At 46.1% G+C, this 17,001-nt stretch overlaps 1 protein-coding gene across 4 annotated transcripts in view; it reads left to right on the forward strand.

The window, feature by feature from the left end:
• Window positions 1-17,001, forward strand: part of pod1 (coronin pod1) — a 70,340-nt gene that overhangs the window by 9,049 nt on the left and 44,290 nt on the right. For all 4 annotated transcript variants that reach the window (XM_068348433.1, XM_068348431.1, XM_068348432.1 and 1 more), the window contains exons 3-8: window positions 12,090-12,241; window positions 13,491-13,677; window positions 14,550-14,677; window positions 15,081-15,247; window positions 16,407-16,534; window positions 16,718-16,848. In XM_068348433.1, coding sequence (XP_068204534.1) covers window positions 12,090-12,241; window positions 13,491-13,677; window positions 14,550-14,677; window positions 15,081-15,247; window positions 16,407-16,534; window positions 16,718-16,848 — 893 coding nt within the window. The remainder of the gene's footprint in view (window positions 1-12,089; window positions 12,242-13,490; window positions 13,678-14,549; window positions 14,678-15,080; window positions 15,248-16,406; window positions 16,535-16,717; window positions 16,849-17,001) is intronic.

A 17,001-nucleotide genomic window follows, 5' to 3' on the forward strand; every position in this document is an offset into this window, starting at 1 on the left:
CGGTTCTCGGACTCGTCAAAGGAAAGGGGGGGGGGGGCATGTTCCGGTCCAGGCCTATGGTCAAGACCTGAAGGATACCTCTCCATCATTCAGGCAGGCTTAAGGGCCTTAGTCTGGCCCCTCTTCAGATCCTACCGCTCCTGCCAAGTCGCCCCGTTGCGTGTCGACTTCATGCTAACCAGCAGGGGACGCATTTTCACACCTTCACATCTTGCAGTAGAGATACCGGGATGATTGAGATTCTCTCAATTCCACCATCGGCTCTCTCATTCCAGGCAGGGGAATGTTTCTCTCAGACTATCCGAGCAGAGCCTCATAGAGAGAGTGTACCTAAGGGTCTTTGACCTTGGGTAACCAGCAAGTGCTGGTCTGGGGGACCTGATCGCGACAGCTTGGAACCTCAAGCTTCCGCTAGTTTTCCCCCCAGTCTCAGACCCCGAGACTCTGGCAAGATGCATTCCGGTGATGGTGGGACAACTTCGACGCCTGCGTCTTCCCTCCTTTTTGTCTGCGGACAATGGGTCTCAACAAAACCAGGTTGTCTGTCAACCTTTCAATGGGAGAGCTCCACTGGGACTATGCGCAGAACGGTTTCTGGACCCTCTGCTTCCCCTGACGGAACTCCCGGGAGAGCTTCTCCCACGGCGCAGACTACTCAAGCAACCACACTGCGACATCTCTCCCGAACCGGGGCGTCGCTTCGGCTTCATGCCTGGAGACACTACGCTTCCTCCTCTAGAAGAGACAACCCGCTACAGTCGCGGTACGGAGGTCGCGTCATCTGCGATAGTCATCCACAGGGGTCTCCCAGGCAAAGTGAAGAGTCTAAGGTGGTTGGTGCCGTGGGAGATATACCTCTTCCCGTGAGGCCTCTTCTCCAGCAATAACGGTCTTATTGCCTTTCGGCGGGAGGAAACTCCTTTCCGCTCTTGGCAATGAAGCCTGTCGCTCAGCCTTTCCCTGACCTTCAGGCTTAAAGGAATAACTTTTTCCTGCCCGCTGGATCTATCCTCGCTCATGCGAAGCTACGATCGTCCCTGCCCTAGTCGGAGGAAGACCTCCGACTTGGAGCATGGCTCGGACTTTTAGTCCTTTAAGAGATCTTCTCAAGACCCTTTTACGACAGGCCTCGGATTGTATTCCGCCTTGGGTCTTCTGCTCACTCTGGCCACGGCCAGTGTGTAAGCAATCTTCTTGGTCTCTTACTACTCCCCCCCTTTCTAAGGAAGAGGAGAAGGCAACATTCAGGCTCGCTCCTGAGTTGTTGGCTAGACTCAGAATCTGAGGGTCCCGACCCTTCGGTCCGATTCATTCAAGATTTTGAGTCTCCATTCTGTGTCTGATGTCCCAAGACCTTCTCTTTCTTGCCAGTACAGGAATCGAGAGGTTAGCGCTGGGAACAGCTGCAGTTTGGCCTCAGTTGCAGCCGATTTGGGAACACAAGGAGGACATGGGGGGAGAGTCACCAGTATACCTCTTCAGCCCGGACTCAAGGACATTCATCTCGACCTGTCTTCAGACCCTCCCCCGTCACGTCGCCCTACAGCACGATGTTGGATACATCGCAACGTCCCTCGCCTTCGAGTAATACTACTCTGTGACGCAGGTGCTACAAGCTGGAGTCTGGAAGCGTCTGATGACCTTCGCAGCCCGCTTCCTGCAGGGCGTGACCCACAGGAGTCTCGATACGTTTTCTATCGCTCTGTGGTGGCTACACAACAGCTGGTCTAACCTCAGGCTCCTTTTTGGACAGGTAGCAGAAGGTTGAGGGCATTGTTATCAGGTTTTAGTCTGCATGAACGAAAGAAGTATGTCTGGCCCTTACTTCTTTCTTCATCATCCCCTCTACGGGGAAGCAGCATCCTGGTCTCTGCATAGCTGACCTCGAACCTCTGCAGGTAAACCATGCTTCCTTGTGTTCCGAGTATTGAGTCAATACTGTCGCGTCCCCCATACCCTGACGAGGTGGTATTGGGAACGTCCTAACCCAGAGTTCCTTCTGGAACTCCAGGTCAACTGCCTAGGACGGGTCACACTTCTTCCTTCACACACAAGCTTACGTAGGCCACATGGTTCCTTGCGGTGCAAGGAACTTGTGAGGTGCAGGGACTCCTTTTCTCGAGTGCGACTCACTCGGATTCTGAGTCCCCGGGTAAAGCCAAAGCCAGTATGGCTGGGGACTTTCCACCCTTCCTAAGGGATAAGTCACCCTTTGTAAATAGCGTGGTTTGTATTTCGGTTACGGAACAAATGACAAATTCGAAGATAATTTGTATTTTTCCTAACCATACAAACCTTAGCTATTTACACATATTTGCCCGCCAGCCCTGTCCCCCAAGACAAGTCCTACCTCTAAGTGAAAGTGAGTATTCACCTGTGTGTGAGGGGGAGGAGGGGTAGCTAGCTACCACTCCCCTACCCCCCCGCTAACTAGCGCGGGGGTAATACACCCTCGTTAAATTCTAATGGCTCGCCATTTCAGCTACGCTAAAAGTAATAACCCTTTGTAAATAGCTAAGGTTTGTATGGTTAGGAAAAATACAAATTATCTTCGAATTTGTCATATTTAAACATTATTGATGTTTATATATATTTGTGTATAGAAAATAGTAAGTTTCCTTTGTTTTCGGTGTTGTGCGGTGTGTGTTGTGTACGTCTACTATAGTGATCGCCGGCTTAGCCAGGCCACCACGATCTTTTCTTGATCACGGCCGTTCACTCCTAGGACACCATGGTTGCCTTCGTGGAGCCCAGCCCTTCTCTTGAGGTCGTTCACCTCTTACTCCATACTACGCCTACGATAGCTTCTCAGGACCGAGTCGCTATTTCGTTTTATTTGTCTCAATTATTTTTATGAATATAATTGTGTTTTAACTTTTCAGCTCAGGGCTCACGTCCCTTCGGGGGTCGGTGATCCTTGGAACATTCAAAGTCAGTTGCATAATTATAATGTTATAATTCTGTTTTTGTTAACTTTTTCGTCCCCCCCTCACCCTTCTTTTGTTCTTATGTTTTCTTCCCCTCGTGGTTTTCTCTTCGGAGTTTTCACCCGGGGGAATTCCTGTTAGATAATTATTCTTTTTATTTTACAGTTTACGATGCCGTTTCTTCTTGCCTGTTGCGTGCCTTCGAAGCAGAGCTGTCCTATTTATGCTTGGGGAGTCTGCTGTCGCCGCCGTCTCTCTAGGACATCGTCAGGGGCGTTCGCTTCTCTTAGAAGTTCCCCCGTGACTACTGTCAGCTCTTCAGTGCATCCTAGAACGATAAGGAGGTTCGCCTCCTGGGTAGTTGTTAACTTCCCTTCTACCCTCCCTGGTCCTTAGGCGGTTATGCTCTTGGGGCTGAGCGACCGCCCTTGTGACTTGCTCAAGGGGCTGAGCGGTTGCAAGGCCGGACTATGGTACTAGCGACTATGCTCTCGGGGCCGAGCGGTCACTTCTGTAGCTACGCTCAAGGGGCTGAGCAGCTGCAAGATAAGTCTGGACCTCTCTCGTTCGCGAGGGAGGCCGCCCTAAGGGCTCCTCTTCGGAGGATTGCTCCTTTTGTCTCTTCTACGAAGTGTCTCCTCCTGTTCGCGTGAGAGGACACTCACAGAGACTCCTCTTCGGAGGTTTGTTCCTGTTTACGTCAGCTGATCTCACAGCCCTTGGGAGCTCCATCACCAGTCTCTTCTATGAAGTGCTCACCTCTCTCGTTCGTGAGAGAGGTCACTTATAGAGACTCCTCTTCGGAGGATTGTTCCTGTTGAAACAGCTTGCTGTTCAGTCACTAACACTTCGGTGTTTAGTGACAGGGAAACTTCGGTTTTTCTTTTTCCCTGACTCTTTGGAGTCTCGGAGCTTTTGTTACGCAGTTCCCTCGGACTCTCGTAACTTTAGTCACTTCTACACTTCACTTCGGTGATTAGTGACGGTGAAACTTTGGTTTCTTGTTGCGCTGACCCTTCGGGGTCTTGCAACTATCCCTTTGGGGCCTCTCTACTCAGTCTATGTTAGATCTTGGGCCTCTCTCTGCCTGCTGTATCCTTTCCTGACTGCTGACGCGCCTTGGCGCCCACGCCTCCGTTATCCAACGGGCTCCTCCCTCCGGGGTAGGAGAGACTTTCTCACACCGTAAGTAAGTCCCTCAAGTGCCAGGTATCCCCTGCGCGCCAACGTTCCCTTGTGCGCTAGCGCTCGGCTGTTGTTCCTGCTGTTCCTGAGACTGCCTTACAGAGACACCCCGTCCCAGTTTTCTTTAGGCTGCTACCAACGTTCCCTGCGCATTTGCGCACATCGTTGGGGTTCCCGAGATAGCGCACAGGCGCTCGCCAGCGGTCCAGCCTGCGGTGTCTCTAAGTCTCTTCTATGAAGGACACCTCTCCTGTTCGCTGGAAAGGTTCCTCACAGAGACCACTCCTTGGAGTGTTTAGCAGCCCTTCAGTTGATTGTCGGCTCTGAAGCAGGCCTCCTGGTTCTCTTCAGGGGATGCCCTCCCTTTTAGGGACACATCCCAGTTCCTGATCTACAAGTTAGCCGATCCTTCAACCAAGCGCGCGTGCGTGCTCTCTGACGATCTTCTGTTGCACAGGGGCCTATGAAATTCGCTCGCGTGTAAGCGCTGGAGATCGCCCGCGCGCGGGAAACCGCGATCTTCGAAGATCGTTAGCCGACGACCCTAGCGTGCAAGCACCGACGATCTTCATGCCGCGTAAGCGCCGAAGGTCGTCCCGCGTGTGAGTTAGTTTCCCGTGCGCGATCTTCGAGGCCGTCCGCGCGCGGTTTTCCGCACGCAATTGTCGACGGCCGTTAGCCGGCGATCTTCGAATCCTGCGCTAGGCGCGCAAGCACCGACGATCTTCACAGTACGCGTAAGCGCCAAAGATCGTTCTGTGCGTGGTTCTCTGCACGCGATCGTCGACGGCTTTTAGCCGCCGATCTTCGGATCCGGCGCTAGGCGCGGAAGCGCCGACGATCTTCACAGTACGCTTAAGCGCCAAAGATCGTTCTGTGCGCGGGATGGCTTCCCGCGCGCGACCATTGAGGCTCACGCGATCATCGCACGGATCTTCCGCACGCGGTTTCCCGCGCGCGATCATCGTAGATCGTCCGCACGGGGGCACCAAGGTTTCCCGCGTGCGATCGCCGACTATCTTCTCTCGCGCGCGAGCGCCGACAATCTTCGCACACGCATGAGCGTCGAAGATCGTCCGTGCTCGCGCGAATCGCCGACGATCGTCTTACATAGTTGGAGATCGTACGCGCGCGGGCACCAATGGTTTCTCGCTCACTGTCTCCGACAATCTTCTCTCGCGCTAGCGCCGACGATCTTCGTACACGCGTAGGCGCCGAAGATCGTCAGCGTTATTTCTTCCGCGCTTGGGATGGTTTCCCACACGCAATCGCCGACGGCGCAAGCATCGGCGATCTTTTGTCGCCGAGATCGTTCACTCATGGGATGGTTTCCCTCGCTACCGCCCACGATCTTTCACGCGCAAGCGCCAGCGATCTTTATACGCGCCGAAGTGCGGGGATCGTCCACGTGGGCGCCGATACGCCCACGCTCACGCGGGTACGTGTACATGCGGGCGCGGTTATACTGCTATGCATGTTTCATTCACGCGCTACCCAGATCTGTGCTTTTTGCGTGATCATCAGCGTGATTTTTGGCTCCGTTCTCCGACGCGATCGCGCCCTGATTACATCAGGGCTTATGGGGGTCAGGCCACCTTCGCGTTTCCCTCCCCCGCAGCGCAGAGCAGCGCCCTCTCCGGAGGGGGGGAGGTTTCCGGACAGGTCAAAGGTCTCTTCTCCCTTCATTGCAGATTCTCTATGGGCGAACCCTCATATGTCAACTCCTCCAGAGGATCGAATGATCCTCTTCCCTCCAGAGGGACTCCCTGTCAGCGCGAGGGTTGGTCGGCATCCCTGGTGGGATTCCGTCGTCAGAGCGCTCATGCAGGTGACGAGTCTGTGCCTTCTGACTGGGGTCACTAATCAGTAGCAGCTTCCTCTCCCCTGAAGGGGGTGAGAGGAATCCCTGGCATGGTGTCCCCTCCAAGGACTATCCTGTCCCTCCGCGAGTCCTTACGCAGGCGATGAGCCCTCCTCACACTTCATCTCCCCTCCCCTGTGGATAAGCATTACCCGTCCCCAGGAGGGTCGGAAGACCCGGTCCTCTCCCCCATCACTCCATAGGGAGAATCCCTGCCTCTTCCTGAGAAATCTTCTCGTGCGGAGGGGGCGAAAGCCTTACATCCTTCATTGCTGGGGTCCTGTTTCCCTCCTAGGAAGGATCCTAAGGCCCAGTCTTTTGCAAGGACCCGACAGGATCCAGTTGGACCCTTGGGGCACGTCTACGAGTCTCCCCAGGAAGAGCCTCCGGGGATGAGAGACCTCACTGCCAGTCCATCAGGAGGAGAAGCTCCAGGGGTCGGAACTTGCGTTCTGGGAGGTTCTGACCCTCAGGAGAAACCTCAAGGGGACCCCAGATTTAGAGATTCCTCTTCGGTAAGGGAAGGATACGGTCCGGGACCGAGTCTACTCACCCAAGGGCTCCCTTGGGCCAGTGCAGCTTGCCCTAGTCTCAGGGAATGGGAGCGCCAGAGACTAGGCCGAGGGCCAGCTCTCCGAGCTTGTATCCTTCAATAGGCCCGGTCGGTATCGAGCCCCTCCCTCCTCCCTGGGTAGGGATCGGTGAGGAGACGGGCCCTCCGGGCAGAAGTCCAGTCCATGTCGGAGATACGCTCCCTCCAAGAGGTGGCCAACGGGTTCCGAGGCCTCTTAATCGTCTCCTTCCCTTCTCGACTCTGTACAGGGTTGTCAATCAGTCTCCATTCAGCATAGCGACAGCTGACGCGGTCAGTCTTGCGGTGAGACCACAAGACTTCATGTGTACACTGGTCCGGTAGGACGCGTACTTCCGATCCCGGTTCACCCGTCTTCAAGGAAGTACTTTGGAAGTTCAAGGGCTGTGCTTCGGTATCTCCACAGCACCTCAACAGGTCACCGATACTTCCACTCTGATCTCTTCACGGGCTCTCAGGATCGGCATCCGTCCCCTCCGTTTCCTGGGTGACTGGCCGATCCTAGCAGACTCGAAGGCATCCCCTCTTCGTCATCGGGACAAGCTCCTCGGACTTTGCCAAGTTCTAAAGATCATGGTAGTCCTCGAGGAGTCCTCCCCGCAACCCTCTCAGAGTCTGGTATACCTAAGCCTGGTCTTAGACACCAATCTCCCGAAGCCTTCCCTTCAGGCAACAGGGTACAATGGCGGAGGAAGGTCGCGAGACGTTTCCCCACACGAGAAGACCCTCCAACCCAAGGTGGTTACGTCTTTCCTCCCTGGCCCGTCTGGTTTCCAATAGTCGCCTCAGGATGAGTTCTCTCCAGTGGCGACTCGGGGTGCGGGGAGTCGGGGGCACGACTCCCCCGACGCCGGGACCCCTAGGGGACAACCGGAACAAATGGACCCCCAGGGGTGGGAAGCAGACGAGGATCTACAACAGGGAGTAGACCTTTTCGTTCTTCCCCCAATCTTGATGCTGTTTTCGGACGCGTTAAAGAAAGTTGGGGGGGCCCACGTTCTGAACCACGGGTCCTCAGGCCGGTCGTCAGAACCAGGAAATCCCTTTCTCTAGACCTACTAGAGATGGAAACCGTGTTTCTGTCACTTCAGTAGCTCCACCTAGCCTAGCGGACTACTCTGTGGTTGTGAGGATCAACAACACCACAGTGATGGCTTTCTTGCCCAGACAAGGAGGTACTTTTCGGTACAGTCATCCCATCCTGCGGTAGAGATACCGGGATGGTCCATGTTCCCCTCGTTCTTCTTAGCAGTTCGCTTGATTCCAGGCAAAGGAATGGGCTCGCCGACAGTCTGAGCAGTGCGACACGGGCACCACGTTCCGAGTGGTCTTTGGATCCTCAAGTAGCCGACAAAGTCCTGACTCGGGGGGGCTCCCGCTGTGGACCGGTTCGCTACAGCTCTGAGCTGCAAGCTCCCGCTGTACTGCTCCCCGGTCCCGGATCCCAAGGCCCTCTGGTAGGATGCCTTCCAGCAACGGTATGACAACATCGATGTGTTTTCCTTCCCCCGTTCTGGCGGATGAGGAGAGTACTCTACAGGACCAGAGTTTCGGTCAGTCTCTCAATGACCTCCCTAGCTGCGCTAGGGCCTCTCTCAGGTGGCTCACCAGTCCCTCTGTAACTCCTTACGGAGCCTCCGAGGGAATCCCCCCCCACGTCACCGGTTACTTACATAGCCACATGCCATCATCCTCCGCAAAGCCGTAGCTTGCTCCAACTTCCCGCCGGGAGTCTATCCAGCATCTCCTCAAAGAGAGAGGATTTTCGCAACAAGTTGCGAAAAGGAGGCCTGGACACCTGCGCAAATCTTCCGCAGTAGTCTCCCAGGCGAGGGAGGGAGTTACTGTGGTCAGTGTCGTGGAGAGGGTATCCCTCCACACGATGCTGCTTCCAGCAATAGCAGAGCCCCTCGTGGGATTGCGGGATGAATGTGCCTTTCAGTTTCAAGCTATCCCTCAGCCTTAGGTCTTGCCTCCAGGCTCTAGGGTTAGACATTCCTCCCTCGCTGGAACTCTTACTTCTCATACGAAGCCTTGTCCTCTCCTGCCCTCAGTCGAAGGTGAGACCTCCTCCTTGGGACGTGGTTCGAGTCCTCAAGTCTCTAAAGAGACCCCCTGACGAACCACTACGTAAGGCCCCAGATCACCACCTTACTGGGTAGACAGCGATCCTGCTAGCCTATCTTCAGCCAGGCAAGTCACATGGTCTCTCATGCGACTTTGCCCATTCAGGGGGATAGGGGGAGGCAACATTCAGGTTCGTCCCTGAGGTTTGTTGCCAAGACTCAGAATCCGGGAGTGCCAGACATGCTGTTCGACTCCTTCCAGGTTTCGAGTCTCCGTCCTGTAGCAGATGACCCAGACCATCTCCTACCTTGCCGGTAGGGAGTCTGAGGTGGCGTCTTAAGAGAACGGCTGCAGTTCGTCTCCAGGCTCAAGCCTCGTTCGTGGATCCTGGGAAACGAAGAGAAGGGTCTCCAGGAGTACCATGTCGGCCCGGATTCGCAGGGTATTACACCCAGCCTTGAATCCGGACCCTTCTCCGTCGCATCGCCCTAGAGCCCATGATGTCGGGGCGTAGCTACGTCCCTGCCCTTCATGGAGCATCATTCAGTGACGCAGGCCCTACAAGCGGGGATGTTGAAGTATCAGACCATCTTCTCAGCCCCTTACCTGCAAGACATGACCCACAGGAGGCTCGATACGTTTCTATCGGCCCTGTGGTGGGTTCACAACAGCTGGTCTAAACCTCAAGCTCCTTCATGGACAAGTAGCAGAAGGTTGAGGGTATTGTTACCTGGTGTTAGTCTGCATGAATGAAAAAATCTGTCTGGCCCTTATTCTTTTCTTCATCCTCTCCTCCCTTGGAGAAAGCAGCATCCTGGGTTCTCTGCATAGCTGACCTCAAACCACTGAAGGTAGACCATGCTTCCTTGTGTTCCTAGTATTAGGTGTAATACTGTCATGTCCCCATACCCTGACGAGGTGGTATTGGGAGAGTCCTAGCCTGGATTTCCTTCTGAGGAACTCCAGGCCAACTGCCTGGGACAAGTCACTTTTCACCTTCGCACACACCTTACGTAGGCCGCGGCAGTTTCACAACCGCCAGCGAGGAGCAGGGATTCCCTATTGTCCGAGTACTTGTTCGCTCGAATATGGAATCCCTGGGGAAGCCAAAGCCAGTATGGCCGGGAATTGCCACCCTTCCTAAGGGTTAAGTCACCCCATGTAAATAGTGTGGTTTGTATTTCAGTTACGGAACAAATGACAAATTCGTAGGTAATTTGTATTTTTCCTAACTATACAAACCTTAGCTATTTACACATATATGCCCGCCAGCCCTGTCCCCCAAGATAAGTCCTACCTCTAAGTAAAGTGAGGTAGTGTGAGGGGGAGGGGTAGCAGGCTACCCCTCCCTACCCCCCGCTAACTAGCGGAGGGGTAGTAAACCCTCGTTAAAATTCTTATGGCTCGTCATTCAGCTACACCGAAGTAATCACCCCATGTAAATAGCTAAGGTTTGTATAGTTAGGAAAAATACAAATTACCTACGAATTTGTCATATTACCTCCGCAATCAAAGTTGGGAGGTTATGTTTTTGTTCCTGTGTTTGTGTTTGTTTGTGAACAGCTTCTTGGCCGCAATTTTAATCGTAGTGTAATAAAGCTTGCAGGGATTAACTGTTATGTAAAAAGCTGGAAATGATCAAATTTTTGAAGGTCAACGTCAAAGGTCAAGGTCACGATCAAGCAAAATGTCCAACTCACGTAATCAGCCATAAGTTTGGACATAGTTGTCAGAGGGACTTCAAACTTGGTTTATATTCAAGTGTATGAAAATCACTGCCAATCAATACATGTTAAGGTCAAAGGCTAAGGTGAAGGTCAAGCAAAAGGTAGAGAAATAGGGTGCCGCGGCAGAGGTCTGCGCTCTACTGAGTGCCCCTCTAGTTTTGAATAGGAGTCAAGGTACAATACATTATAACGGACTGTAAAGGTAGTAAGTCAGAAGGGATTTTGTGTATGTACAGTACTGTTATTTGATGATTGAACTATATCAGGTACGAGTGTATTTTCTGTAATTATCAAGTAAGAACTTGACACCGTTGATTACAGATAGCTCATTAAAAGTTTTTGTTTATGGTAATCCTATGACCTTTACAATTAAAGTTATTCTAACCTTGGCAGAATGAGAGTTTATCATGTTTCGATAAAATTTTTCTCATAAACTCATCATTCAATGACTAATCTCTCGCATCCTCATATCTAAAACATATGATAAGCAAGGCAGGTAATTTATAAGTACCTGAGCCTTTCAGTTAGTTGTCATGCTAATACCTGTACTACATTTCTATTGATTAGAGAAAATACAGTGACTGTATGGCTGATTATTTGAAGATTCCTAATGATGTACACATGAAAGGTTTGTTTATGAAACTCCTTTTTCATAAAAGAATAAGTATTTTAAAGAGACTTTAGGTTTATAAATTCTCTATTTCATATAAGAATAAGTATTTTGAAGAGACTTTAGTAATGGTCTTGAAATGAGAGTAATCTTTAAAGAGACTTTAGTAACCGTCTTGAAATGAAATTAATCTTTAAAGAGACTTTAGTAACAGTCTTGAAATGAAAGTAATCTTTAAAGGGACTTTAGTAACAGTCTTTAAATGAAAGTAATCTTTTTAGAGACAGTCCTGAAATGAAAGTAATATTTAAAGAGACTTTAGTAACTGTCTTGAAATGAAAGTAACCTTTAAAGAGACTTTAGTAAGTCTTGAAATGAAAGTAATCTTTAAAGAGAGTTTAGTAACCGTCTTGAAATGAAATTAATCTTTAAAGAGACTTTAGTAACAGTCTTGAAATGAAAGTAATCTTTAAAGGGACTTTAGTAACAGTCTTTAAATGAAAGTAATCTTTTTAGAGACAGTCCTGAAATGAAAGTAATATTTAAAGAGACTTTAGTAACTGTCTTGAAATGAAAGTAACCTTTAAAGAGACTTTAGTAAGTCTTGAAATGAAAGTAATCTTTAAAGAGAGTTTAGTAACAGTCTTGAAATGAAAGTAATCTTTAAAGAGACTTTAGTAACAGTCTTGAAATGATAGTAATCTTTAAAGAGACTTTAGTACCCGTCTTGAAATGAAAGTAATTTTTAAAGAGACTTTAGTAACAGTCTTGAAATGAAAGTAATTTTTAAAGAGACTTTAGTAACCGTCTTGAAATGAAATTAATCTTTAAAGAGACTTTGGTAACGGTCTTGAAATGATAGTAATCTTTAAAGAGACTTTAGTAACAGTCTTGAAATGAAAGTTTTCTTTAAAGATACTTTAAGTCTTGAAATGAAATTAATCTTTAAGGAGAGTTTGGTAACGGTCATGAAATGATAGTAATCTTTAAAGAGACTTTAGTAACCTTCTTAAAATGAAATTAATCTTTAAAGAGACTTCAGTAACAGTCTTGAAATGAAAGTAATCTTTAAAGAGACTTAAGTAACGATTTTGAATTGAAAGTAATCCCATTCTCACAGGTGGTGGAAGTCTCGGCCTCGTACCTCTTGACTATAAAGGCCGAGTCGATTCCTCAACTCCGTTGATACACGGCCACTCGGACCTCATCACAGACTTTTGTTTTTCCCCCTTTGATGATGGGATACTGGCTACGTGCTCCACAGATGCCAATGTAAGTACTACAGTACGAGTGTTGGTTACTTCACAGTCCTTGAGTTTGATAGATGACCGAGTCTTTCATCGAATGTAGAACCCTTTCACATTCAAATTCTGAAGTAATATGTGAAAGAATGCTTTATAGTTTTGTAAATTAAGATAGTTTTTGTAGAATATCATTATTACCAGCCAAGCTACAACCCCAGTTGGAATATCAGGATGCCGTACGCCCAAAGGGCTCCAATAGGGAAAAATAGCCCAGTGAGGAAAGGAAATAAACTGTAAGAGAAGTAATGAATAATGAATATAAAGTATCTCAAGATCAGTAACAACGTTAGAATAGATCTGTCATATATAAAATTTTGTGTGGATCACAAACTTGGATAATTGAAAGTGAGGGAGTTTCTGGTGAATTATTTATTTGTTAGTTATTCATTATTCATTGATACTTTTGTGGTTAGTATCCTGTTTCTTTCCTTTTTAGTCAGCTCAAGTTTTTCGTTTACAACGTACATAAAAAAAGGAAGGATTTTGAATGTTGTAGCATATGCATTTGTGAATTTTGAATGTTGTAGCATATGCATTTGTGAATTTTGAATGTTGTAGCATATGCATTTGTGAATTTTGAATGTTGTAGCATATGCATTTGTGAATTTTGAATGTTGTAGCATATGCATTTGTGAATTTTGAATGTTGTAGCATATGCATTTGTGAATAAGATGGGTTGATACTGTATGTGCCAATACAGAAGGGGCTCAACCTATAAACATTCGACATAGATACATTTGGAGATACAAATTCAACTCCAACGGAAAATTGCAAAAATAAGATAAATAAATACTGTATTAAAACAATATTGTATCATGTAATACAGTAAGCAGATTGACCTTTGTAATAACCTGATATCTATTTCATATGAAACCTGACTATTTGTTGACTTTTGTAGCGGGAAATCATAGGCATGGGATTCAGGTTAGGCCTAACGTAGGTCTAAATTTGACTTATAAACAATTTGACCCACACATATAAACAATTCGACCCACAAATATAAACAATTCGACCCACAAATATAAACAATTTGGCGTACAAACAGCTACTTGAAACCAATTAAGTTCAAGTTGAGGAGCTTCTGTACAGTATATGCATCACTTACATTAGATTGATTTATATTTTGTAATTATTCCCCCAAAAAATATTCTGCCATGTCTATTCCTAATTTTCAAATTGTATTTCTCTTTTTTTTCTTTTTCTTTTTCTTTTTTTAGGTAAGAATTTGGCACATTCCCGAGAATGGATTGAAAGAGTCCCTCTCGAACGCCGAGTACTCCTTACCCCAGTTTGAGAAGAGAGTCGAAAATGTCATGTTTCATCCCACGACAGAGTTTCTATTGAGCGTAGCTTACTTTGACACGGTGAAATTATGGGACATCAAACATGAAAAGGAGCTCTTCAGTGAGTTTTATTCAATACCTAGATATTTTCATCCTAGTTGTTTGTTTGTTTATGAGATTGTGAACTATAGTTTTCCTTTACAGCATTCTAGTTACGCTTGATATTTAGCTTGGCAGCCTTTAAACAGTCTAGAGTGTGAACAGTTAAGATTTTCCTGGGTAACTGTGGTAGATGTCTGTGCTACAGTACAGTAAGTATTTTGATCAGATTAAATGTAAAACCTGTACAGTATTCTCATATGCGGAGACATGCCATAGCTTGACTTATGCTTTAACTGCAAAGCAAATTTGAGAAGACTTCTTCTTGGTGACTGCTGATAGCTACTAGGTGTTTATGTATATTCTTTTTTTTTTGTTTTTGAAGCTCATTTAACTTTTTTGACAGCACTATCATCCCCCCAGAGATATAACTCGAAGTACTGGCACCTTTCTAGCACCTTATTATGTTTCAGCTGCTTTGAGTGGGTCTTTTCTCCGCTGTTTAGCAGTCCAAGCTGATGTGAAGTAAATGTCTCTATTATATCAATCAGTTTTAAAGTAGTGTGAAAAGTTTTAGGTTCATCTTTATCAACAAATATATTATCTCTGTGGCTTCATCTCTCCAAAGTGGATGACAAATAATTGTAAAAAGTGTGTCGTTTTTACCGTCGCATAATCGTGCTTTTCAGTGTGATTTTGTTTTGAATCATTAGACCTTTCCTTTGGCCTTATGCTATTTTTTTTACTAGGAATTATGGAAGCATCTGATAACATTCTTCTTTTGTTTTACTCTCTAACATAGCCCGAGTTCATAAGCTAACTGGTGTCGTGATTGTTGCTTATGAGTATCTTACTAACCTCTTGCCTTGATTCCTTGACTATGCGGCACCATAGGCTTCAGTGGCCATGAAGACCAAGTACAAAACTTATGCTGGAATGGCAGCGGTTCGCTCCTTGTCACATCGTCCAAAGATCGAACTGTTCGAGTCATTGATCCAAGAACCAGTAAAGTGGCCTATGAGGTAGGTGTTTAGATTACATAACTCTTACGTGTTTTATGCTTTAAGGGGGCTTAGTCTGTAGAAGCTGTATTTGTTTATCTATGTTTTGTTTTCTTTTGAACAGTGAGGTTTTATTTTTTAATCTAATTGAAGAAATGTAATCTATTACTCCTTTAAGTATAACATGATTTTTTTTTGTTTTGTTTTCTCTTAAATAGTAAGGTGTAATTTTTTTATTTAATCGAAGAAATATACTCTATTATTCTTTCCAGTATAACATGATTTTATTTTTTTTTTCTTGAATAGTAAGGTGTCTTTTTTAATTTGATTGAGAAAATGTACTCTTATTGTGTTGAGACTTTCAAGTATAACAAGGTTTCGTTTATAGTCCAAATATCTTATTGATTCATAAATTTCTTCATAGGCTGAAGGACACAAAAGTCCGAAGGATTCTCGCATCGTCTGGCTTGGCCACACCGAGCGAATTCTGTCGACGGGATGGGACGCATCTCGCGTTAGGGAAGTGAGGATCAGAGACATTCGTAACTTCAGCAAACCATATAAAGTCCAGCCTTTTGATTCTTCGACTGGGTGAGTAGTCTCAAATTTTCTTGTTCAGGATGTTAAGATGTTTTGGTTTTCTCTAGAAGAATTTTTAAGAGCATACTTTGTACTTCTCATTATATTTCTTTTGGTTTTCTGAATAGGATTTTGTAGAAGTACATAGGAGGTCCCTCACTGACAAACATTTAGAGATAAACACAAATCCAACTGAAAGTAATAAAGATAAGATAAAAGAGATGCTGTAAGAAAATATCACATCATGTATTACAGTAAGCAAAACAACATTTGTACATACATACATACACTTCCCCCAATTTTGGGGGGTAGCCGACATCAACAAAGAAACAAAAACAAAAAGGGGTCCTCTACACTCTACGTTCCTCCCAGCCTAACAAGGGACTCAACCGAGTTCAGCTGGTACTGCTAAGGTGTCACAGCCCACCCTCCCACATTATCCACCACAGATGAAGCTTCATAATGCTGAATCCCCTACTGCTGCTACCTCCGCGGTCATGATATTTATTTCATATGAAACCTGACTATTTACTGAATTTTGTAGGTGGAAATCATAGGCATTGGATGTATGTTAGGTCTGCCCTAGGCCAAAATGTAACACAATTTGACTTACAAACAGCTTTGTGGAACCTATTAAGTTTGAAAGGTGGGGACTTTGTGCAATGGGCACACCTATATTCATCATGTTAATATATGATTCACCTACATTGTTCATATATTATTTGTAAAGATGGAAATGAAAGCAAAACATTATTAAATGTATGGACACCATAGACTCTTAAGGGGGTATACCACTTACATTTTATCTTGCAAGGCATACTGTAGATGGTTCTTATGATTCTAGAAGTTTTGTTCCAGCTGTGACCAAATTGTGAAATGATCTTCCTAATCAAGAAGAAATTCATATTTGTAGTGAATGTTTTTATGTTGAAAAGGCTGACGTAAGCTTCTCGTCATAGTTTATACAATATGACAGATCTATTTTAACATTGTTACTGTTGTAATTTATAAAACAATTATATTTTTTAAGATGAATTGTACAGTTTTATATTGTTTTGAAATACGGTAATATATTTGTTACTGTTGTAATATATAAACAATTACTGTACATTGTTTAAGATGAATTGTAAAGTTTTATATTGTTTTGAAATACGGTAATATTTTATTTCAGTATTTTGATGCCGTTATATGACCCAGATACGAACATGCTGTTTTTGGCTGGCAAAGCTGATGTCAGCATTATGTATTGGGAGGTCACCGATAAAGAACCCTTCCTAACGGAGGGTCTGAAACATAACGGTTAGTGTTGCTCTTCGTATTTAGACGCAAGAGCATCTTCCTTGCTGAGTGCAGCAGTATAGAATGTGATTGCATATATATAGTTCATTCATTTATTCTAAAATTTGTGAAAATGCATGTTTACGTATATCTGAAAATGTAATACCGTAGAATAAAGACACGTACTCTCCATTGGTTTTTCAGGCTCCGTTCAGACGAAAGGCGCATGTTTAGTACCCAAGAGAGGTTTAGATGTCATGTCCGGAGAAGTAAACCGACTTTTACAGCTTACTTCAAATGCAATTATTCCAATAACATACCAAGTACCCAGAAAGGTTAGTATGTAATCTTTTTCTTTAGATGTTTTGTTTAGTGTGTGTTTTGTTAATTATAGTAAAGGAGTTTAGAAATTTGATTTTGCTTTTTCTATTAAGTTTTACAGAAAATTATGTCTCACTTTCGATCTCTCAAGCTCTTTTCATTTCATC

This window comes from Palaemon carinicauda, chromosome 24 (genome assembly GCF_036898095.1).
Source record: "Palaemon carinicauda isolate YSFRI2023 chromosome 24, ASM3689809v2, whole genome shotgun sequence".
Lineage (NCBI taxonomy): Eukaryota > Metazoa > Arthropoda > Malacostraca > Decapoda > Palaemonidae > Palaemon > Palaemon carinicauda.